Source organism: Crocuta crocuta, unplaced genomic scaffold (genome assembly GCF_008692635.1).
Source record: "Crocuta crocuta isolate KB4526 unplaced genomic scaffold, BGI_CrCroc_1.0 scaffold369, whole genome shotgun sequence".
NCBI lineage: Eukaryota > Metazoa > Chordata > Mammalia > Carnivora > Hyaenidae > Crocuta > Crocuta crocuta.
Window position 1 is genome coordinate 5,402,982 of NW_027529441.1, and position 24,348 is coordinate 5,427,329.

At 40.2% G+C, this 24,348-nt stretch overlaps 1 protein-coding gene across 6 annotated transcripts in view; it reads left to right on the forward strand.

Moving 5' to 3' along the window:
• Positions 1 to 24,348, forward strand: part of APP (amyloid beta precursor protein) — a 270,144-nt gene that overhangs the window by 97,726 nt on the left and 148,070 nt on the right. For all 6 annotated transcript variants that reach the window (XM_077760216.1, XM_077760217.1, XM_077760218.1 and 3 more), the window contains exons 4-5: positions 9,569 to 9,681; positions 11,759 to 11,952. In XM_077760216.1, coding sequence (XP_077616342.1) covers positions 9,569 to 9,681; positions 11,759 to 11,952 — 307 coding nt within the window. The remainder of the gene's footprint in view (positions 1 to 9,568; positions 9,682 to 11,758; positions 11,953 to 24,348) is intronic.

Here is a 24,348-nt window from a genome sequence, read left to right on the forward strand (position 1 = left end):
TAATGGTTAAAACAGTAAATTTTATGTTATGTGTATTTTAACACAAAAGAAAAAGCAAAGACAGGCGATTCTAAAAAAGTGCTTCACAATAACCTGTAACTTGAGAAAAAAACCAAAAGCCCAGAACCTTAATGAGATTGGCTATAATGGATTACCTTAAGTAGATTCTCGCCGCCGGAAGGAATGGCTGAATCAAATCTCTTGGGAGCTTGTTACACAGCAAACTAGGTCCCACCTTCAACCTGTCCAATCAGAAACTGCGCTTTAACAAGATCCCCCGGTGATTCCTGTGCACCTTGAAGCTTGAGAAGCCCCCTGGTATTCGCACATTTCTCAGTGTGGTGCGTGAACCACCTGAATCAGAATCCCTCTGGGGAGGTCTGTTTTTCAGGCACATCCCACACCCCCAGATGCAGGTGCTGGGATTAGAGGGAAGAAGGATGAGTCTAGATGCTGATGCCGGATGCTAGGGGTTTCTGAAGCTTATTAGAGTTGGCATACCCCTGATCTGGAAAGATTCAACAGCCATTATTTTCATAATTCTGTCTTTTAACTGATGATGGAATTACTACAAATGTAAATAACAAAGAAAGCCCATTATTGATAAAATGAAGACTATAAGTAATCCAATAAAAGAGAGGCAACAGGAGACTTAACTAATCTAGGGTCAGTTAGCAAGGAAGCTGTGACACAGAATTTGTGGAATGTGGTAACACTTTACTGGGGTGTAGTGAGCATTGCAGTTGAGCCAGACTTGGAGTCCAGCCTGGTTCTGCTATAAGCTATGCAGAAATTAGTCTTCAAGCGTGAGATTCCTCATTTGTAAAGGGTAATTGAATTCTATGATGTTACGTGTACATTTCTAAGACAAGGTTAAACTTAGAAAGCGAAGCATCTCCTTTCTAATTGATATGTGTGATGGCTTGGAAATTCTTCAAGTTTTTAAAAGAATTTAAATGCCGCACATCACACAAATGATTCAGTGAGAGAAGATTCGCTTAGAAAATCCAAAGCCAAGGGGTGCCTGGGTGGCTTAGTCAGTTAAACGTCCGACTTTCACTTAGGTCATGATCTCGCGGTTCGNTCCAAAGCCAGGCTCTGTCTAGTTATTATAAATACCAGAGAAGAGAAGCCTATCTTAGTAACATCTTAACCCCACTTTCTTTTCAGCTATAGTAATTTCATGGACACTCTTTTGAAGACCAGAATGTTGATGCAAAAGCAAATGGGTATGAAATTGTATATGGAGACTTCCAAAAAAAAGTTTTTAAGTAAACTTTAAGTTTTAGACTTACAGAAAAATTGAAAGGACAGCCCAGCGTGTACCCATACACCCCTCAGCCACGTTTCCTTATGATTAACACTTTCCATTGGTCTGGTACATTGGTTACAATTAACGAACCAGTTTTGAGACCTTATTATTAATAAAGTCCATACTTTGTTCAGATTTTCTTAATCCTCAGGATCCCATGAAACCCGTCACATTTGGTTGTCAGACCTCCTTAGCCAGTGCTCAGCTATGACAGTGTCTCATACTTTCCCTGTTTTTAATGACCATGGCAGTTTTCAGGGGTACCTATCAGGCATTTTGGGGGGATGCTCCTGTGTGGAATTTTCTCATGGTTGGACTGGTGTTACGGGTGTTTTGAAAGGATGACCACATAAGTAAGGTGCTCTTCTTAGCATATGTTAAGTGCCCGTGTTATCGCCTTGATGTATCACTGTTAATACTGACCATGATCGCCTGGCTGCGGTGGTGGTTTTCAGCTTTCTCCCATGTAAAGTTACTTTCCCCCCCAGGAAGGAAGTCACCATGCACATCCTGCAATTAAAGGAGTAGATATTTATGCTTCACCTCGTTGAGGACAGAGTACCTATGTATATTATTTGGAATTCTTCTGCACAGATTTGTCCCTTTCCACCTATTTATTTATTCCATCATTTGTACTTAGGAATACTTTGAAATATAATCCAGTACTGCTTGATATATTTTATGTCTCAAATTATTTCCATGCTGGCCATTGGAAACTTTTTTTAGTGGGCTCTTGTGCTTATTTGAAATATCTTTTTCTTCTTTTTGTTTTTTTTCTGAACAAGAAGCTCCAGACTCATCTTGTATATTTTCTGCACCAACCCCTAGAATCAGCCATTTCTTCCAGAAGCCCTCATTCCTTTTGTTGGAGAATGGCGTTAAAATCTAAGATGTAAATGCTAAGTGTGCCTAATTGCTCCCAGAATACCTTCACTGCAGGGTCTTCTCAGCTGACACGGAGCAGTACATTTCTGTATTCTCACCCTTGTATTATACATATCTGTACATACTCTTAACACCAAGCATGTGTGTCTATATTAAGCCAAATATGAGTTCATCTTGAGGCCTCCACCTCTCCTATATTCTTACCACATGGATTGTTCCACCCGCTCTGCTTGCTTATCTGTAATTCTCATTCCAACATTGAAAAGCCTGACTTCCACCAGCCACCATCCATTTAGTTGATTATTTAATTTTAGCACACTTGCGTAACTGATCAGACTTGTTAACTCATTCCTATGCGAGGTTTTTGAAAAGCCGCAGCACTGCTGACAAATGTTCATTTCGTTCCTGTCTTTTAAGTATATACCCGTTGCACTGTTTTCATTGGTAAAGACCAGTGTTATTCAGTCTTGGTCAGACACTATTTCTGTCCTTTACCCAGCCTGGAATTTATGCATATGTATAAGGCGATGCTCCCCTCACTGAATAAATCAGAGAGAAAATTTAGGTGAAAATTCTNCAAAGATTTCTGAGGCTAAGAATGCTAAGTTCTCCTATCTAGTAATAGTTATAATGAAATGGCGGTGGCAGCCACAGTTACTTCTGAAAGCAATTTGTAATTCACCCTTTTGTCCCTTGGAGAACCCGGTAACTCCCATCTCTGAAGCAAAACTTAACCACAGTTTTATCCCGGGGTGGGGGCGGGGAGCGTTTGTTGAGAAATATTTTGGCTTCTCCTTACGTATTCTTCCCATCTCTTGAGCACAAATACCTCCCAGAAAAATTTCTCGGTCTGTGTGTTAACACGTGGAGGTTACAGAATACTGATCCGTAATGAGCAAATTCAAGAAGAAACTGTAGATGGTGGGAGAATCTAAAATGGTAACATAAACATTTGCCTGAGTCAGTAACTGTTTCCAGCTCTCGTCGTGATATGCATGTACGGAGCTGTGTGGGTTAATAAGCACTTAAATCTAGGACGTTCTACTTGTCCGCAAGGCCACGAGGGACAGATAGAAGGGTCTCGTCCAACCTGTTTTCTGTCATCTTCAGTATAAAGTATCATCTAGCTGCTGGAATGGGAACAAGTGAAATCCTTGATGCTCTTTCTCTTACACCCTCATTACATTCTTCCTTCAGACTTTATCCAGAATCTTACTGTTGCTCACCATTCCCCACGACCATCTTGGTGCAAGACACTGCCATCTCCCACCTGGATTACTGCTTTGGCTCCCCACTGGATCTTTGTTCTTCCAATTTGGACCTGTAGGGCAGGAATAATCCATTTAGAAAACCACTCCAGAGTCTTCCTGTGTTAATCGGGGCTCTGGCCAGAGCGTGGGCAGTGTTTACGACCCTGCACAGTCCACTGTCACTCTCGCTCACCCATTGACCTCCTTCCCATCATTCCTCTCTGACAACACTGGCCTCCTCCCTATTCTGTGAACTCAGCAGACAGGCTCCTGCCTCAGGACCTTTGCACTTGTTCCTTCCTCTGCCCTGACTGTTCTTTCCTCTGTTATCTTGCTGATTTGTTCCCTCACTTCCTTAGCCTTCACTCAAATGCCATATTTTCAGGGAGGCTTTCCCTGGCCGCTCTATTTAAAATTCCACTTCCTCTGCATGACCCTTCCCCCATCCCCCCCACTCCCTCTTCCTTTATCTGTTTTATCGCCGTACTGTTTATTACTATTTGACATTCTGTTTTATTTTTTCTTCACTTCCCCCTAGAATTTCATTTAGTTCCATCTGTTTTGCCCACTGCTGTATTCTCAGCATTAATTAAAAATAGAAAGTGTGCTGTAAAGAGTTAGCGCCGGAAGGACTGACTGCCAGAAGGAAACCAGGAAACCCCGCCCTCACAGCCAGGCCCTGGGGCCTGTGCAGAAAGTGAAAAGACTGGTCACGAGGATTCTGGGCTCATAGGGACTCCACCCCACTGTGTAGACCATGATTATTTATCCGTTACATCATAAGCAATGCTCTAACGTAGACCTGTGGAACTGTAACTGAATGGTGATAATGAACTGAGTATAAAACCTCACTGTCTTCCGTAGGAGCATAGTAGGTGATCAGTAAACAACGAAGAGTAGTTGTTTCTGTTATAAACTATAATTGGTATTAATAAGAGAAACAGTAGTGGTTGATGAATGGATGCTGCGGGGGAGGGGAGACTAATACTAGCAGTAATAATAATTGTTGCAGTCATGGACTTTAGTGCTCTGTGAATGTGAACTCATTTCATTTTCCCAGCTCTCCCATTTGCTGTGTGTGTGACCTGGGCTGATGATATAATTTCTCCATCTCCCCTTCAGCGCTTACACAGTGAGACCATTGTAGTTCCCTCGGTGGGTGGTTCTCAGTACGGTGTGAGGTGAGGTACACAAAGCATTTATGGCAGCGCCAGTCACGGAGTCCAGAATTACTAAAAGTGTCGATGTCTTCCCTGGAGAGCCAGATCTGGGCCATGTCTCCTCTCTCATGGTCAAGTGTAGCACAAAGAAGCAAACAGGCTTTGCCATTTTTCAGTAACATTCTTAGCCCGACCCCCTTTCTCATCTCCTCTTTCCTGAATCGATTTTACCTCTTGAGAGACCAGGAAGGGCGGATACCCCTTGGGCAGAAATTCATAGATCTCTGACATTTTTAGCCCTTTTATCCCCATGATTCTGGCCAACACCGCTTTACTCTTTAGAAGTTCATAGAAATATTGCTTTTTAATTCTGAAATCGCTGTACCTTGGAGTTCTTAATTATGGTTCTGGAATCTTTAATCAATCTGTTCAGTCCCACCTTGACTCTGAACAGTCTCAGCTGTGTGAGACGTTGCTCTTTCTTCTGACAGCCCCCACCCCCAATTCTCCCTGTGCCATGAATTCAGGGGCCTGATGGTGTTCATTGGAGCACTTCATACTCAATTCTGTCTTCTTCCTGGAATCGTCTGTCTTTTGAAAAGACAGCATAAGAATATTGAAAAATACATTCCTATATTTGAATCCCATGGTCCAGGAGACTCCACTACTTGCCTATTTAATATTTATTCCCACTTCTAACTTTCTAAAAGAATCCCAGATTTTTTTGTTCACGATGACAATGTGCTCTGCTGAAAATAGTCTCACAGATTCCCTTGCAGCTGAGTGTGGCCAGATAACACAGCGCTGGCATGTAGGATGTACATACTGGGGAGGAGGGGGTCCAGCCCGTGTAAAAGAGCAGAGCTGCATTAGGGCAAGGAAACAAACAGAAAGCCATCATCCCTTGGCCTTTTCCTCCTGTTTCCTGCATGCACCTTGGACTTGAAGTCTTCAGTGACTGTGGCCATTTTTGACCACGGAACATGAAGACAAAAGCCACCGTGCTAAGGGTGGCAGTACAGAAAGATGGGAATAACCTGGGTCATGAAGAGTGTCATTGAAAATCTCTAGCAGCCCTGGCCTGGGTATGAGACTTCTAATGTGAGAGGAAGAACCCCATCATGTCGTTAAGTCTCTGCTTATCATGTGTCCTGTTGTGCGCCATGCAATGCATCCTCAGCTGTTTTGTTTGGCTTGCCATGTAATTTAATTCTAGTTTTATCGTCAAATAGACCGCATTGTCGGTTATGACACTTCAGCATTTTATAGTCTGAAAGTGAATCTGCATTTATAAAAGCCAAAGAGAATTGGCCAAATAACGCATTTCAACCAGAGTTTAACTGACAGTGAGTTGAGTTACCACTCCTGGATGAAGAGCTTAGAGACCCAGATTTTTAGGCCAATTCCACCAGCACTTGGCTCTGTGGGCAAGCCACTTGACCTCCCATCTGCAGAATGAGGTACTTTGAGCTAGACAGTCGTCTCAAAGACCACCAAAGAGCCAGTGGATTGAAGGCCTGCAGAGTCCCAATTGAACTGGGCACCATTGCATCTTGCCAAGACTTTTTGGCCAAACCCAGATCTTGTTCATTAGCTTTGAAAATCCTCTTTCATTTGGAGTGTGTATGTGTGTGTGTGTGTGTGTGTGTGATAAATTGTGAATTTATTCAACAAGAAACCAGATTGTATGCTTAATCATACACTAGATCTGATTTATCCACTAGAATTAAATGGTACCAAATGTCCCAGAGGTCCGCATAAGCAGGAATATGATTTCTCATTATGGTACTTCATTTATTTTGATCTCTTTCACATAAAATTTGTTAAAAATTGTGTATATTTTTGGTTTTGGTTTTGGTTTTTTACCTGAAAGATCAAACCAATGAAAACCAGAAGGTTTATTTAAAAAATAAAAACATACATAGTTTAATATGGAAACTCCAGGTAAATACATCAAGGGTTTTTTTTTTTAATTAAAAGACTATTTTTAAAGCAATTTTAGATTCACAGCAACATTGAACATAAGTACAGAGAGTCCCCATGTGTCCCCACTTATGTCACAGATATTTAAGAATAATTCTTTTAGAATTAAAAGGGGAAAGAATATAAGCCAAGCTAAACTAGCTTGTGAGAAAGGATTTGTTGTATTTTTACCACTCCTCTTTTATTCTTTATTAAAAATTGTCAACAAATTTTTGTGGTTTAATTGCTTAAACACATTTCTGATGTGGAACATTCTAGTATGTCTCATCAATTTTGAAAGTAATAATTTAAGCAGGGCTGTAAAACCACCAAGTCATTGCCAAATTTTGCTTTAATGTTATAGTACAATGAGTGTCCTATTTTGCCATTAGTCCTGAGGGCTTATTGAATAACCAGTGTTTATCCTTGGGGAAAAAAAGCAATCTCATTTGAGGGGGCATATATTTCTTGGCTATATACATTATTAGAAACCCAAGAGCGTCTTTACAGTGCTAAATGAAATGTCCTCTTGCAAATTAAAAAAATTCCAATATCTTTTTACAAATTAATGCAATATTTGTCCTTCTGATGAACGTGAGATTTTACCAAGGCAAATATCTTTCAACGACTCTGGCTTTTTGCATTAAAATCTAGTCTTCCACAGACTGGCTTAAAGGCAAGTAAAAACAAGACATACTGTTGTTTGGCGGCTGTTAGCCAGTTATGCTGCAAGAACTCTTTCAGGTCAAGATTGAGAGTATCCAATATCTGCTCCAGATTGTCTCATGAACTGATTTAATAGCCTTGGGCCAGGCAGTTAGTCTTTCCAATAATTACTTATAAAAATTTTTAAAAAAAGATTCTTTGTGTGTTTGACATTTGTAAATATGGCGGTATGNATAAGTGAAGGAGGTGTCTTTAGGCCTCTGATCACCTCTGGCCTCCTGTGGCCTTGAAAATTGGTATGCTGCAGGTATCAAGTATTCTCACTAACAGCTACACTTGACCGCCTTTTCCTGAGAAACCATCAAGAGTCCACCCCGGGAAGGTGGATTGGCTTTGGATGAGATTACATTTGTTTTCCATTCTCTATCTCCTGTGGGTTTTAGTTTGGTGGGTTTTCTTTAATTGATAGTATACTATGTAAAAGAGAAGGAAGAACATGTGATGTCACTTGCATTATTGTTATTTCCTTCTCTGTACTGTATGTATATCGTAACGTTCATCTCTGGGGCTAGATTATCACCTCCTGAGAGTAGGTGGCCCGTTTCTTGGCTGGCATTTCTCCCCTGGGAAGTGAGGTTGATATTATAAAAGATCTGCCACACGTGGCGCTGAGGTGCAGCGATGTATGTGACTAGGTAGTGACCCAGGACTCCTGGGTTCCTTTGCCACACCCACTCCTTGCAGCCTTTGGTGGCTCATATTTCTTGCATTCTCTGTGACTCACAATACCACGCCGGGAGCATCATAGATTGTCTTAAAAGATTTAAGGAATGGCAAGACGAAAGGCTCTTCATCCTCTACAGTTTGCCTAGGTTTTTATATAAATATTATTAATTAAAATAAGTGCTTAAATATCGGAGACATCTTGCATGTCTAAGCTGGAAACAGACTAAAGTTTAAGGCCTTTATAGAAAGTTTTAAAGAACCCTTTTCTGTNTGTTTCCTCTTCTTTACATGAGAAATTCCCTCATTCCGCGGTGCCTTTTGCCAGTCATCCTTCCATCTCCAGGATGGTCATGTCTGCCAGAACTGGGCCAGGGATCGGGAGTGGAACGTTAAACCAGACAGAGAACTATCCTTACGTCTTGCAGCTTCCGTTCCTTTTCTACATGGCATCCCCCACACGTCCATTTAGACTCATCTCTGAAGTTATTTCTACTTTGAGTTTTTTTCCCAGTGCCCCCAAGCAGATGTGTTCGCTCTGTAGGCCCAGCCTGCGCCTGTTACCTCGCCTCTTTATCTCTAGTACAGCGTTCCGTGTCTTCATCAAGATACCGGTTGCCTGCTGTGTACAGAATCTCTGCTAAAAGCTGGGGGTACTCTAGTGAACAAAACAAATGAAAATGAAGCCCCTAGCTTACATACTGTAATTATCCAATTTGTACCCTCAAAAGAATGTAAGCATTGTTGTAGGCCTTTATGTAGTATCTTTATATCTGCAGTACCAGGAATGCTAGAAATAATTTGCATGATCTACATTTTCCTTAAAAATACAGCAAAAGCATAAGGAACAGTCTTCATAATTCAATGGAATCAAACTCTGTGTGTGTGTGTCACATCTATAAACATATGTATATAATTTTAGGAAGTAGAAAAATGCTAAATTTTCTAATAGTTTACAAAAAATTAAATGTCCAGGAAGGGGAGGGATGGATGATTATTTATACTGATTCTGCTCAAAACGATTGCCCAGGCAGGGTCCATCTGCATTTTTTCCCCTCATTGTAATTCACTGGCAGCTTTTTGTATGATTAACTTTGTAATCAGAGGTACATATCAACTACATAAAGATTTCACTTAAAACATGCAGGAAGTATTTCCTTTTAATATTTTTACTGTTTATTTTTGAGAGAGAAAGAGAGAGAGAGAGAGAGACTATGTGAGCAGGGGAAGGGCAGAGAGAGCGAGAGAGACATAGAATATGAAGCAGGCTCCAGGCTCTGAGCTGTCAGCACAGAGCCCGACATGGGGCTCAAACTCAGGAACCACAAGATCACGATCTGAGCTGAAGTCAGAAGCTTAACCGACTGAGCCACCCAGGCGCCCCATGTAGAAATATTTGAACCATCAAGGTTGATATGGCAAGGAACTGGGCTCAGGACACAGGACTCTACATCCTACCAGTACTAGTCTTTCTTGGATTGATTACTTCGTCATTCAAAAAGCTATAGAACTTCCAAAGTGCTTTTAGCCCTTCTTTGCTTGATACCGACCCAGTGATAAGACCTCTGTGATGCAGACAGAGTGACCAGAAGCATTTTCCTTTCTTGCAGTTGGCGAGTTTGTAAGTGATGCCCTCCTTGTTCCCGACAAATGCAAATTCTTACACCAGGAGAGGATGGACGTTTGTGAAACCCACCTTCACTGGCACACCGTCGCCAAAGAGGTACCAGTCATATATTCTTTGTTCTTTTAAAGTGAAGATTTCCTAGGGGTATGTGTATTGGCATGTTGGGAGATATTTTGAGGCAATAACCGTGTTGATAAACAAGTTATTTTTTAGTTTTATTTATTTTTTAATGTTTAGTTTCGAGAGAGAATGAGCGGGGGAGGTGCAGAGAGAGGGAGACACAGAATCTGAAGCAGACTCCAGGCTCTGAGCTGTCAGCCCAGAGCCTGATGTGGGGCTCAAACTCATGAACCCTGAGATCATAACCTGAGCCAAAGTCAGATGCCTAACCGACTGAGCCACCCAGGTGCCCCTGCATTTATTTATTTTTTTTTAAAAACTGTCCAGGAGTAATTTTTAGGAGTCCAAAACAGATATAGTTAGATTTATTATGTGTCTGTGCCATGTTTTATAAATTAGAAACTAGCATCTTATACTCCAGAAACCTCAAAATATACCTTTTTCCCCAATTATTTTTTTCCGAATTATTTTTTTAACCAGTTGTTTTCTTTTGCCACATACAAAGCTTTTGTAATTTGATCTTTTTCCCTGTCACCTTTTGGGGAAAGCAGTGGTAGAACAGGAAGTAGCTTGTCCAGTATCAGCGGCCTCTTAAGTCACGCTGTCCGATTTTGTGTTCGCCACGCCATGCCACCATGGCATTTTTCCATAATGCGGTAGCACCCGTGCAAACCTTTGTTAACCCCTGCTTCTGGCAAAGTGGGCAAAAGATATAAAACAAGTAGCATAAACTGTCCCTTCTTATTATCATCTTCAAAAGTGCTTTGTCCCTTCGATATATTATGAAAGTTTTCTAATAAACATATATGGTGTTTGTGGAATACCAGGCTCCTAGAATAAGGCTCCTTTGTCTAGTCTAGTTCATTGGTTCTCAGATGTGGTCAATTTTATTCCCTCCTCCTTCCCCGGGTACATATGCCAATGTCCAGGACATTTTTGATTGTCACAGTTGGAAGGGGTAGTGTTACCGACATTTGGGGGCTAGAGGTCAGAGATTGTACTTAAAGTTCTTCAGTGAACAAGATAGCCTCTCCTTCCTCTGTCCCCCGCACCCAAGAATTATCTGGTCCAAAATGTCAATAATACTGAGGCTGAGAAACCCTGATCTAGCTCACATAGCTTTGAAGTTGTCAGGCAGAAAACACCCCTTAATAGTTAGCATTAATTTTGCCTTTTATACAAAAAAAACTTCTAATTTATTGTAAAACATATTTTCTTTATAAAAAATAAGAACTTTTTGGATCTTAAGAAAAGAGACCAGATAATTTGAGGCTTAGCTACCCATCTAATATCCTCATTTTCTTTTCTTCTTGAGTTTAAAAAAAAAAATTGTTACCAAGAAAGAAAACTGACTTTAATTCCTATGAGGTGAAAATACGCTCTGTCATATTTTCATTGTTTATCCATGTGTTGAATTATTAATCTTTCGTCTGTCACCAGCGGATGCCGTCAAAGCTTGATGTTAATCTTGATTTGTGCAAATTTAGCAAATCCCAGGAAAGCAAAAAGATGTAGAAAGGGAAATCTCTAATTTAGACTATAAGTTTTGATTCACAGCAGAGGATAATTTCTTTTCTTTCCAGGATTGTTATTCTGGAAGTGAGCCAGAAGAGTTCAAATTTATAGAATAAGATACATCTAAGTGAGAGAAACTTCCATCGATAATGGAGATGGAAGTGAGCAGCTGGGGTGTACATAGAGCCATCATGTCTTCCTGATCTGCTAATGACCCCAGAAAACATTGGTTCTCTGATACCTATTCACAGTACAGTTTTCTTCTATGTCTTATTTCCCAATTAATTGCCGTTCCGGTTGCTTTTATTAATTTCTATAGTGTAACAACATATCCTTCTTAAATAAGTAATAAACAGGTTTAAAAGTAAAGGTACCAAAGTAGTCTGTGCTAAAGCAACTTGTAAGCTCACTCAAGAAGCAAATGGTCCTTTCCGCTGTCAAATGGCTCGTGGTATATTGGGTCTCTGTCAATTATGATATTTGGGACTTTCTTACAGTGAAACTGATCCACGCTCACTGTTTTCTCCTTCCCTTGCAGACCTGTAGTGAGAAGAGTACCAACTTGCATGACTATGGCATGCTGCTGCCCTGTGGCATTGACAAGTTCCGAGGGGTGGAATTTGTATGCTGCCCGCTGGCCGAGGAGAGCGACAATATAGATTCGGCAGATGCAGAGGAAGATGACTCGGATGTCTGGTGGGGCGGAGCAGACACAGACTACGCAGACGGGAGGTAAGCTGGCCTTTTTTGTTGGTTTTCTCGTAGACACCAGAACTTCTAGCATATTGTTTTGTCTCTTCTATACATGTACCTTTACATTTCTCATTAAAGGGACCTCTGCCCACTCCCGTCAAAGTTTGCTTATATGACAAAAATAAAATCTAAACCAGGAATTCCTATTATGGTAATGGCCAACTATTTAATCTACTTGATCAACCACCGAGTTCATTTTAGGTGTTTTATTTCAGTCTCCAAAGTTGGGGTCAAAATACCACTGATACTATAATAGGCGGTTCTGTAGAGAATTAAAATCTGAGTGAGTGACTGGCATTCTGTGTTGGTCTATAATTTAGAAATATTTTTTAAACAAGATTTTGGGATTACTTCATCAGGCAGTGGCTAAGTCTGAATTTTGTTAAAAAAGGTTGGTTTTGCCTGTTTTTTGTTCATTTTTTGGCACTTAGTCATCTCTTCCTTTGTGAGCAAAGTCAGAGGCGTTCATAAAGGTTTGCTTAAAGTTTTTAACTATCTTTGCTTTCATGATAGTTACAAGAATAGGGGCGCTTGGGTGGCTCAGTCGGTTGAGCATCCGACTTCGGCTCAGGTCATCATCTCACAGTTCATGGGTTCGAACCCCGCATCGGGTTCTGTGCTGGCAGCTCAGAGCCTGGAGCCTGTTTCGGATTCTGTATCTCTCTCTCTCTCTGCCTCTACCCGGCTCATGCTGTCTCTCTCTGTCTCAAAAATAAACCACAAAAAATTTTTTAAATAATTATACTTTCACCTCTTTGGGATCTTAATCCCATAACTTCTAGATTCTTATGCTTTATTAAAAGCAAACCTATATTCAGATCATAAAATTATAAAACTAGAACTTGGGGGTTAGAAAATTTATCTACTTCAGGGGCGCCTGGGTGTCTCAGTCGGTTGAGCGTCCAACTTCGGCTCAGGTCATGATCTCACAGTCAGTGGATTCAAGCCCCACATCGGGCTCTGTGCTAACAGCTAGCTCAGAGCTTGGAGCCTGCTTCGGATTCTGGGTCTCCCTCTCTCTCTGCCCCTCCCCCATTCACACTCTGTCTCTCAAAAATGAATAAATATTAAAAAAATAATTAAAAAAAAAAAAAGAAAGATGATCTACTTCAGTCCTCGGCTTCATGCTCCATCATCCCCCAGTGGTGATGATTATCTCACTTCTCTTCCTTCAGGGTCCCCTCAAATGTTCCCTGGTATCACAGATTCTCCAATAGAACATTAAGTATGAACTGTTAAAACTGATGGTTATTGATAAAAAGTTTTCTGACTTACAGAGTCAGGTGCAGATTTTTTATAATGTATTTTGTAGAATTTTTAAAAATAATTTTACAAAAGTACAACTAGGTCTTATAAATATATAAGGAATCCTAATTGCCATTCTTGGCAGTTAATATCAGACTTCTCTTTAGTGGTTACTGTCCAGGTTTACCTTAACTTTTTTTGTTAGTTAAGTTCTTTTGTGTTCCCTCTTTGCTAGATTTAGAAAAATTGTGTTCAGTGTAGCAGGACATAAAGCTAAACAAACTAACAAGTAAATTACAAAGAAGGAGACAAAGAAATAAGGGACAAGTCAACTATATGCTTCACAATATTTCTTTCTGTTTGTGAAAGTTGGAAGTTCAGTAGAATAAACTCCTTCTCTGAGGCCATTAAACATCAAGGAGAGCAGGATTTGCCAATGGGAAAGCGCCTGAGCTCTTTTTCCAGGGGGTGGGTTGATTGTGTGCTGGGCCATGGCTGGGCCCCTCGCCTGTACTCCATGAGCCAGGTGGAGAGAAACATCTGTTGGTTTGGGTTTAATTGCTGCATTGCCTAAAAGTTGAAATTGCCTCGTTCTTATTGCTTTTATGGTAGTTTCTTCATATTTTTCTTCAATCATCTCTAGAGTTGAAAGTTTCGGAGTGAACTTCTTGAAAAAATTCTTGTCATCGGGGCTTTTACTATGCCAGTGCAACTAGTGTTGAAAAAGGAATCTGAAATTGGGCGGCCATTTTCTTTGTTCATAGTCTGTTAGATACTTGATCATTTCCCATCACCAAATTGACTCCATACTTTGTCAACAACCTAAATAATGGCGAGTAAACCAAGAGAACTCTGTGACTGCTGTTAAAAGTAGACAGCTAGCAGTGCACTTGTAACCCTGTATCAGGATTGGTGACCCACCATTCATGACCATTCATATAGAAGGGACTTCTGTAATTAAGAACGGGTATTTGGGGGCACCAGGGTGACTCAGTCGGTTCAGTGTCTGGTTCTTGATATCGGCTCAAATCATGATCTCACAGCTCATGGGATCGAGATCCACATCGGCCGCTGCACAGACAGTGCAGAGCCTGCTTGGGATTCTCTCTCTTTCTCTCTGCCCCTTTCCTGCACATGTGCATGCACACGCATTCTTCCTCTCTCTCAAAATAAATAAACTTAAAAAAAGAATGGATATTTTTGTTGTATCCTGAGAGTGACAGGCTTTTGCCAGGCTCTCTTACTTTCTCAGTGAACACATTTTTTTTTAATGTCTTGTAAAACCTACTTTTTATTGGTAATAGATTTTGATGTGTCTTTTTTTTCCTTCTGCGATCGCTTCAACTTACTGACCTCAATGAAAACATTACTAACATGATACCTTATGAAACCCTCTCCGTGGCCCTTTCTTTTCCTACACCCCTTCTGGAAAGAGATCCACAGGACTTCCTGGCCTGGCCTGGGGTTCCTCGTTTATTTATTACTGTTACTCAGTAATTAGATTCTTTGATATCCAATCTCTCTGGTTATACCACCATCGTCTGTTGCAATCACCAAACTGTAGGATGCTAGTGTGCCAGTCTTTAATGTTGTTTGTTGTTTTTTTTAATTTGCTGTATTACCACAACTAGGGCATCTATACAGTAGGTTGTCCAAGCCAGATTTGACCCTAGGACCACAGTGTGTAACTAGGTTTTATGGTTATATTATCTATCTATATCTTTAGCCATATCACCATCCAGGTTGGCATCCAGTTGAAATGCTAGCTGGCTCCTTCCTAGTCCCCTTTATTTTAATTCCGTTTCTGCTGGCTGCAACACAGATCTCCCTGGGATTCTGTCATCACTTAGAAATACTGTACCCATAGGGTTTGTCAGCTTGAATTCCTCTCGGACCAGGATCTTCTCACACCCGAAACACTCATCGGGTCTTATTGAATTTCACCCCTTTCATATTCTCCTCCCCAATTGAGGCTCTTAGTCCATTATCCTCTTTTTCTTTTTTTCCCCTTTTTTTTCTGTTTTGGTTGGGAGGGAGGGTCCTTTCTAATGTGGATGGAGCCGATGGATAGCCATTTTTACATATCCATTTGAATATCCTGGAGTTATTGATACCCATCACATTTTCTTACCAATTTTTGTCAATCTTTTGTTTTGGGAAAAAGTAATTTCTCCCTTTTAATGCTTCTGAGTTTTGTAAGGTTGATGTATCCTGTCCTGTAACCTTACCAGTTAATTCTGTTTCTTATTCATGCTGTGACATCAGCTGGGATCTTATTGTTAGTAGATGTGCCTAATTGTTAGGCACGTTTGATGACCTGTCACCTTCCATGTAGCAGCTGACCGAAACCACCTTCATTCTCCTTGGCTCCTGGCATCATTCTCCTTCATGCTCCACGCATGACCCCTAAATAGTCCCGTATCGTGAATTTCTGCATCACGGTACCTGGGAATTCATAGGCGCTTGTACATGTTTGTTGAGTAAATTCATGAATTTTCTTGATATCAGCCTGAGGTATCTTAGAGATCCCTCAGCATTTCTCTCTCCACCTTCTTCCATTTCTTTGTTTCCCATTTTCCCTGTTATGATTATATTCTATCTGAATACAACTTGATTACCTCCACTCCTTTTCTTGGATTTTTTTTTTAAAAATGTATTCAAGACCTTTTTTAAAGGAGTTCTAAGTTTTCCTACAGCAAAATTGACCGAATGTACAGAGAGCTCCAAGACACCCCTTTCCCCCTCATACATGCGTAGCCTCTCCATCATCAACAGCTCCTACCAGAGCCATGTGTTTGTTACAATGGACACATTATCATCCCACATCCCTACTTTACAGTCAGGGCTTGGCTCACCCTTGGGGTTGTCATTCAGTGGGTTAGGACAAATGCTTAATGACATGTACCCACCCTTATAGTATCATACAGAGTGTTTTCAGGAAAAACCCTTTGTATTTCACCTATTCGTCCCTCCCCCCATAGCCTCTGGCAACCACTTATCTTTCTCTTGTCTCCATAGTTTTACCTTCTCCAGAATGTCACATCATTGGAATCATACAGTGTGTGGCCTTTTTCAGATGAGATTCTTTCACTTGGTTAGTAATATGCATTTAAGATTCCTTCCTGTCTTCTCCTGGTTGCCTTTCTAGCTTGTTTCTTTTCAGTGCTGAATAATATTCCATTGTCCGTATCTGGATGTACACAGTTTTTTTGTCCATTCATCTATTAGAGAACAGCTGGATTGCTTCCAGGTTTGGGCAGTGTGAATACAGCTGCTATAAGCACCCATGTGCAGGTATTTATATGAACCTGAGTTTTTCGCTCCTTTGGGTAAATACCCAGGAGCTCAATGGCTGGATCGTATGGTAAGAGTATGCTTAGTTACAAGCAAGCAGCAAGCGGTCTTCCAGAGTGGCTGTCCTGTTTTGCATTCCCACCAGCAGTGAGTGACAGTTTCTGATGGTCCACTTCCTCACTCCAAGTGGTGTCGTCAGTGTTCTAGATTTTGGCCATTCAAATAGGGGTACAGTGGTATCTCACTGCTTTAATTTGCATTTCCCGGATGGTGTACGACGTGGAGCATCTCTTCATATGCTTACATGCCATTCACATATCCATTTTGTTTTTTAAATTTTCAGTCTCCCGTATCATTTGCTTCTTCACCTCTCCCCACAGAATGCTGTTTATGTCCTGAATTGCCGCTGCCTGAGTTCAGATCGTCGTCTGCCGGCTACGAGCCTAACTTCTGTGACTGTTCCTCACACCCTCAGAGGCTTACTTGCTCCTGTTACCCTGGTGCCTTTTTTTTATCTTAAAGGGACTCACCATCCCTTGACTTCCATTACTTGGCATTCATTCTACCTGACCCACAAACCTCTGTTTATTCTCTTCCCACATCATTCTCCATGCCTGTGTCATGTTCCTATTTTGCTTTTCTGATCTTATTGACACTTGGTAGGAAATATTGGATGGTTTCCTGCAGCCCAAAGGAAAGCTCACATTCCCTTGTAGGCCATCGGGAAGTCATTACTTGGCCCTAGGCTTCATTTCACCATTATACATGTGCCTCACCTTACCTACTGACCCCTCCACACCCTCGGCCTTTTCTTTGTCTAGGCTATTGATCCCGCCTTTCTAACCTCTTCTGAAAATGTGTTTCCTTTTTCAGAAGATGGGGTTAATATACCACAAAGACATTTGTCGATTCTAAAGTGCTAGACCTGTAAAATCCTATGTATTTCTTAACCTTCACCCCAAAAGACCTCTTTTACATGTCTGCTCTGATTATCCCTTGAAATACTTTGCTTCACTATCCTACCCTTGCTTTGTATTATTTTATTTATATTGAGTTTTCTTCCAGTTAATTGTGGTCATTTCATTTTTTATCTGACACAATTCAACCTGTAGTTTATGTACCAAAAATGTCTCGCACATTGGTCTTCAAGAAATAATAGCCAAATCAGTTATTTATTTTCAAACATTTTTCAGGGGCACCTGGGTGGCTCAGTCGGTTAAGCATCCAGCTTCAGCTCAGGTCATGATCTCACAGTTCGTGGGTTCAAGCCCTGGGTCGGGCTCTGTGCTGACAGCTAGCTCAGAGCCTGGAGCCTGCTTCAGATTCTCTATCGCCCCTTCTCTCTGGCCCTCCCCTGCTCACGCTGTCTCTCTCTCTCTCTCTCTCTCTCTCAGAAATAAAATATTAAAAAAAATTTTTTTCATAGCTTTTGGTAAGGACTTCATGGTCCATAAATAGATGTTATAGACTCTTGTGTTTCAGCTCAGATGTGTCTCTTAGAAATAAAAGGTGAGCAGATAATACACATTTATACTTTCTAATAGCCACTTTTAAAAATGACAAGAAGAAGCTGGTGAATCCATTTTAACATATTTTATTTAATCCAGTATATTCAAAGATTATCGTTTCAACATGTAAATAGTATGAAAAAGTTATTAATGAAATATTTTGTGGGCTTTTTGTTTGTTTCTTTCTCTCTCTTTCTTTCTTTCTTTCTTTCTTTCTTTCTTTCTTTCTTTCTTTCTTTCTTTCATACAAGGTCTTTAAAACCTAGCATGTGTTTTATGCCTGCAGCCCATCTCATTCAGACGTGGCACATTCCAGATGTTCAGGAGTCACATGGCCGGTGGCTCCCGTACTGCACATCATAGCTCTCGATATTCCAGATTTCTAATCACCCTTTATTTTCCATGAAGACAATGGGTTATATAGCCAGTAATACATTCTGAGGTGGAAACTTAATTTTTTATTACTTTCGTACCTGTCCATGTTTTTCAAATTTACAAGAATTGTTTTGAACGGACTCTAGTTAGGGTATGAGGTTCCTTGTATCCCTTCACTTTTCAGTGTTTTCCTGTTAGCCCTGCAGGCGTGCATTCCTTTATTCACATCTGGCAAGGGGAGTGTGACTTGCATCCGTCACACTGGGCCCCCCGCCAGCCGGCCGCTTCTCGGTTCCAGGAGCTGGCCCTCCTTGTGACACTTGAAATGCAGAATCGGAACAGGAATTTAACACATCTTACTTAAAACGTCCTCTGGGGACACCCTATGACGGTTCTTGAAGAGGAGAAAATGAAGCATTATTCTGATCCTCCTAGAAACAAAATTTGATCCACAGTTCAATATACACTGTGTTGGTGGGTAGATAATGAGATTTGTTTTGGTAGGAGGTGAGGGTTTTGCTATGGCTAATGCAGCATTTAGAAGAACATTCCTCGTGGGCTGAGCTCTGTTTTATGACCTTATTGAAAACGAGGTCAGTCTTTCAAAAGAATGAATGTGGAGAATTAGTTATTTGTAGAGCTCAGTACTTATTTCTCCAGTGTTAACAGTAATGAAGTTCTCAGACCTCCTCAGAATACCTATTCATGAGATCAGTAACGTAGCTTGCTTCCGTTAATAGTATGCAGATTCCAACCATCATGGGTAAGAATTTCCTATGGGAAGGTTCATTAGGAGACTAACAGATGCAGTCTGGCCTTCTGAGTGTGGATCTGGGGTGCAAGTTTGCTCCCACCTGGATCCACAGAATCAAACCAGAAAACCGTCTCATCCACAGGGCTTGTTGAATTTGTACAGCAGATAACAAAATAACATAAGGGAAGACCCTATTACAGCACTTTCCTCTTGGGTATGGGTCCTTCCTCTCTGAAGTAGGTCCCCACATTTTTCTCCCCAAAGCAGAATCTCAGATGATACAGTTTCTTGTTTTCAGGGTTGCAAACATAGGTGAGTCTGTTTTGAGAGGTAACCTTAGTGTATCTTCTTAGATAATGAGACGATATACTTTTTTTTCTTTTTAATTTTAAAAACAAAAGCACTTAAAATAGATCCAGATCCAGATGACTGATTGCTTTTGGCTGTATCTCACTGTGCCCTTCTTTGAGCTGTATTTTGTAGCTCAGGAGAGTTTTCTTTCGTTGATTAAGGTTTCCTCAACAGTGTGAGTGCTAGTGTGTGTGTGTGTGTGTGTGTGTGTGTGTGTGTGTGTGTGTGTGTGTGTGTGTGTGTATACATGCATGTGTGGGCACCTGGGAACACACAATATCTTAACAATACTTACTGAGCCCATGCAGGCAGCTGAATAACTTCTGGCGGTCTTGCTCTGCCCTATACTGTAAAAGCTAGCCCAGCACCACTGATTTATCAGGGTGCTGAGGACCCTTTATATCATTATGATTTCTTATATTTTAAATTATCTTACAAAAGTAAGAATAAAGGAATAATGAAAAATAACTTCATTTGGAAATTTCAATAAAAATTAATATAGTAAAGGGGTGCCTGGGTGGCTCAGTTGATTAAGCAGCAGACTTCAGGTCAGATCGTGATCTCACAGTTTGTGGGTTCGAGCCCCACGTCAGGCCCTGTCCCCAGGACAGCTCAGAGCCTGGAGCCTGCTTTGGATTCTGTGTTTCCCTCTCGCTCTGCCCCTCCCCTGCTCGAGTTCTGTCTCTGTCTCTCAAAAAAATAAACGTTAAAAAAAATTTTTTTTAAGAATTAATAGAGTAAACATTTTCATTTGCATTAAAATTTAAGTACAGTAAACCCAGATTTTTTATTCCATCTTTTCTAGATTTTGAAGGTAAAGGTTTCTGAGATGGGTGGTATTTTTTTGAATGGAACTACTAATCAGTCACCTGCTGTGCACAAACCTGGACTATATTCATCTTATAAATACCAATTGCAGATTTAAAATACACCTCTATTAGGTTACATCCTGTTGTACTTTTTGGTTTTTTTTTGTGTTTTCAGTTGATAATTGTAAAAAAATCAATACTGTAAAACTTGGAGAGCTCTTAATTTTGTTGAAGAGATAAGAGCTCTTTCCTGTCCATAATTACAAAATATTCGTAAGTTTGGATTTAAAAATCCCCATTAGATTCATCCATCCTTTTTTTTTTTTTTTTTTTTTTTTTTTTTTTTTTTTTTTTTTTTTTNTTTACTTCTGTTCGCTTTGGTACACCCTCCTGCCTTTGGTATTGGCTGTTTCCAAACCACATCCAAAAAACTTTGTTGCCTAAAGATGATAAAAATTTATTGTGCAGCATCCTACAGGAGAAGAAAATGCTGGCACGCATCCTTTTAGCAAAAACAGTGAATGGTGCCCTCCTTCTTGGGAAATGTCTCAATGAATGAGAATCGGGTATTTCCTTTTTGTTCTTAGAATTCCAACATTGCTCCCTTTTCAGTTCTCGGGCCTGAGAAAATCTGTCTAGAATACCGTCATCTGAAGACTCATGGTTTGTGGTCTTGTCTCTGTGATCAGTTTCATTCATAGGCCAATTTGTCTAATATTTGTGAAGTACCTCCTGTCACTCTTCTTCTGTTTCCTAATGTGGAAAATGAACATTTTTTATTTTCAGTTGTGTTCGATGAAAGTCTCCTGACTTATTTTATACCTTCTGGAAAGGTGATGCAGTACTTGGAAACGGAGGAATAAAACTATGATAATTTTCCTGTTGCCTCATCCTTGAAAGCAATTCCTTCAGCTTTTCTTTTTCTTTTTTCTTTTTTCTTTTTTTAAAGTAGGCTCCACGCCCAACGTGGGTCTCGAACTCAAAACCCTGAGATCAAGAGTTGCAGGCTCCACTGACTGAGCCAACCAGGTGCCACTATTCTTTCATTTTCATGTTATTTGATCTTCTTTAGTTGGAAATAGTCAATGGGAAATGATGAAGTAATTCTTGGGATGTTAAAAATAGGAAAATGTTGCAAAAATTTTAGTTACATAAAACGTTGCAGTGGACTGGTAATAGTAATTACAAGATAAAGTGAGCTTTTATTCAATTTTTAAAAAATAAAATCTGTCTAAAAAGGGTAAAAGTCAGAAATATCGACCCTTATAAGAACTGCTCAAAATGAAACTCATAAAATTATGTGTAGTGGATCCTCATGGTATTCTGAGGGTTAATAGCTGATTGTATTTATCAGGGGTTTATATTTATTAGGTCTCTGTGACTTGACACATTAAAATATTTGGCCTTGGGACACCTGGCTGCCTCAGTCAGTTAATCATCCAACTCTTGATTTCAGCTCAGGTCATGATCTCAAGATTTGTGTGTTCAGGCCACACATCAGTCCCTGACAGCATGGAGCCTGCTTGGGATTCTCTCTTTTTCTCTCTCTCTGTTCCCCTCCGCCCCCCAGTAAAAAACTTAAAAGAATATATGGCCTAATTTTCTACAAACTAGGGACTCAACAAAGACTAATGGCGCTCTAAACAACCACTAAGAAATAACATTCCAGATATACAGTTTTTATGTTAAATTGCATCAGAAGCCTCTAAATATTTTTAAGCTGGAAATACTGGGGAAAAAAAATGCTAGGACCTCTGGAATATTTCTAATGACTGTTTACCACCTTTACTGTGGTTACTACTTGAATATCTTTTCATGGCTTCAAAAAATGAAATAAAATAGAATAAAATGGCATTGGAATTATGAATGAAGGTAGTAAGATTCATCTCTATCTGAACTTTTGAAGAAAAAGTCCATTTTGGGGCGCCTGGGTGGCTTAGTCGGTTAAGCATCCGACTTTCGCTTAGGTCATGATCTCGCGGTTCGTGGGTTCGAGCCCCGCGTCGGGCTCTGTGCTGACTGCCAGCTCAGAGCCTGGAGGCTGTTTCAGAGTCTGTGACTCCCTCTCTCTCTGACCCTCCCCTGCTCACGCTGTCTCTCTCTCTCTCTCCTAGAAATAAATTAAAAAAAAAAAAACATTTAAAAAAGAAAAAGTCCATTCTTAGAGTAGCATTCCTATTTGAACCAAGGAACTATTTTTTTTGTCCTTCAGGGTCAAATTGGACCTCTTTACTACAAATAAGGAACAGTAGGCAAAAATTTCAGGAAGTACAAGTGACAGTCATGAGACTTGCTCAGCCCGTTAGCTGTTGGCAAGCGTTGTGTGATTTTAAAAAGTGAATAAATAGACATCACTTTAGAGCAGTGGTTCTCAACTGAGGGTGATTTTGCTGCCCAAGGGACCTTTGGAATTGTCTGCAGACATTTTTCAGTTGGCACAGCTTGGGGTGGTAGGGACCGGAGTTTGCTGGGTAGGGACCGGAGACACCGTGAGGCATCATCTCCCTACACACGGGACAGCGCCACAGCAAAGGAACGTCAGTAGAGCCGAGGTTGAGAAAGTGGTTCAGTGGTTTCTTCAGTACTGGAAGGCTTGGGAAATGATTGTTTCAACAACAACAAAAAATTCTTCCAAGATTTTGTCTCACCCCCATCTCCTGCGGACAGGAAAGCAAACACTATATTCAAGAGAATATAGGTCTCTTGAGGGCACTTTTGTACAGATGGGAATGCTCAAGATGAAAACAACCTTTGCAGACATCTGCATCCATAGCTTAAAAGACCATCCTCAAAATGCACTCAAACACAAAGATGATTCGGGCTTCTTATTTGGACCCAGTTACTTCCTAAATTCTAACCATTATGTCAGTTGTGTTTTCCTTTTGTTAGTATCACTACTCTCCATTTTGACTACAGTAAATATTAGCATCTTTTCTGGAGCAGAATGATCCCGTTTGGAAATATTTGATATTTATGTAGAAATATGTATACTTCCTGTCTTTACTTAAAACGTTTTTTTCATTACATGCAACTAGAAAAATTAATTAAAGTATGGTATTTTCGTAGAAGGTTTTAAGTTAGGAAAAATCACCTGTAATTTGACCTCATTGTAAATTTTGTGTTCCTATTTGTTTTTTCTTCATATGGATAGGTTTTTTTAAATTGTTTTTTTAATGTTTATTCATTTTGAAAGAGAGAGACAGACAGAGCATGAGCAGAGGAGGGGCATAGAGAGAGGGAGACACAGAATCCGAAGCAGGCTCAAGGCTCTGAGCTCCCAGCCCAGAGCCTGATGCGGGGCTCGAACCCGTGAGTGAGATCATGACCTGAGCCGAAGTTGAACGCTTAACCAACTGAACCACCCAGGCACCCCCATATGGATAGGTTTTTATTCAGTTGTGGCTAAAATACTAAATTTTTATTTTTAAGTAATATTTTAATATTTAAAAATACATTTATAATCTCCATATCTATTCCTTTAATTATGTATATTCCTTCAAAGTTCATGTATCCATGTGACTGTTGTCAGACATTCCTTTTTCTTTTCTTTAATATGTATTTTTAATGTTTATTTATTTGTGAGAGAAAGAGAAACAGAGTGCAAGTAGGTGAGGGGCAGAGAGGGAGACAAAATCTGAAACAGGTTTCAGGCTCTGAGCTGCCGACGTGGGGCTCGAACCATAAACCATTAGATTATGACCTAAAGTCAGAAGTTTAGCTGACTGAGCCATCCAGGTCCCCCTGCCTTTTTTTTTTTTTTTAATGTTACAGGGCCATGCTTTTGAATTCCTTATTGACCCTAGATTTTCTTCCCATATTATATAATAATGGCTTGAAGGTATATTTCCAAAATTAGGATTACTGACTTAAGAAGCTAAGAATGTTTTGACAGTGTACAAAATGGATCTCAACAATGTTTAAGCTTATTTACAGTGAGATATCAACAGTAAATGAATTTATTTATCATTGTATACTCCCCAGTACTGAATTTAAATTGTTGTTATTAATAACATAGCCACTGCCTCATCACCTCTAAGCT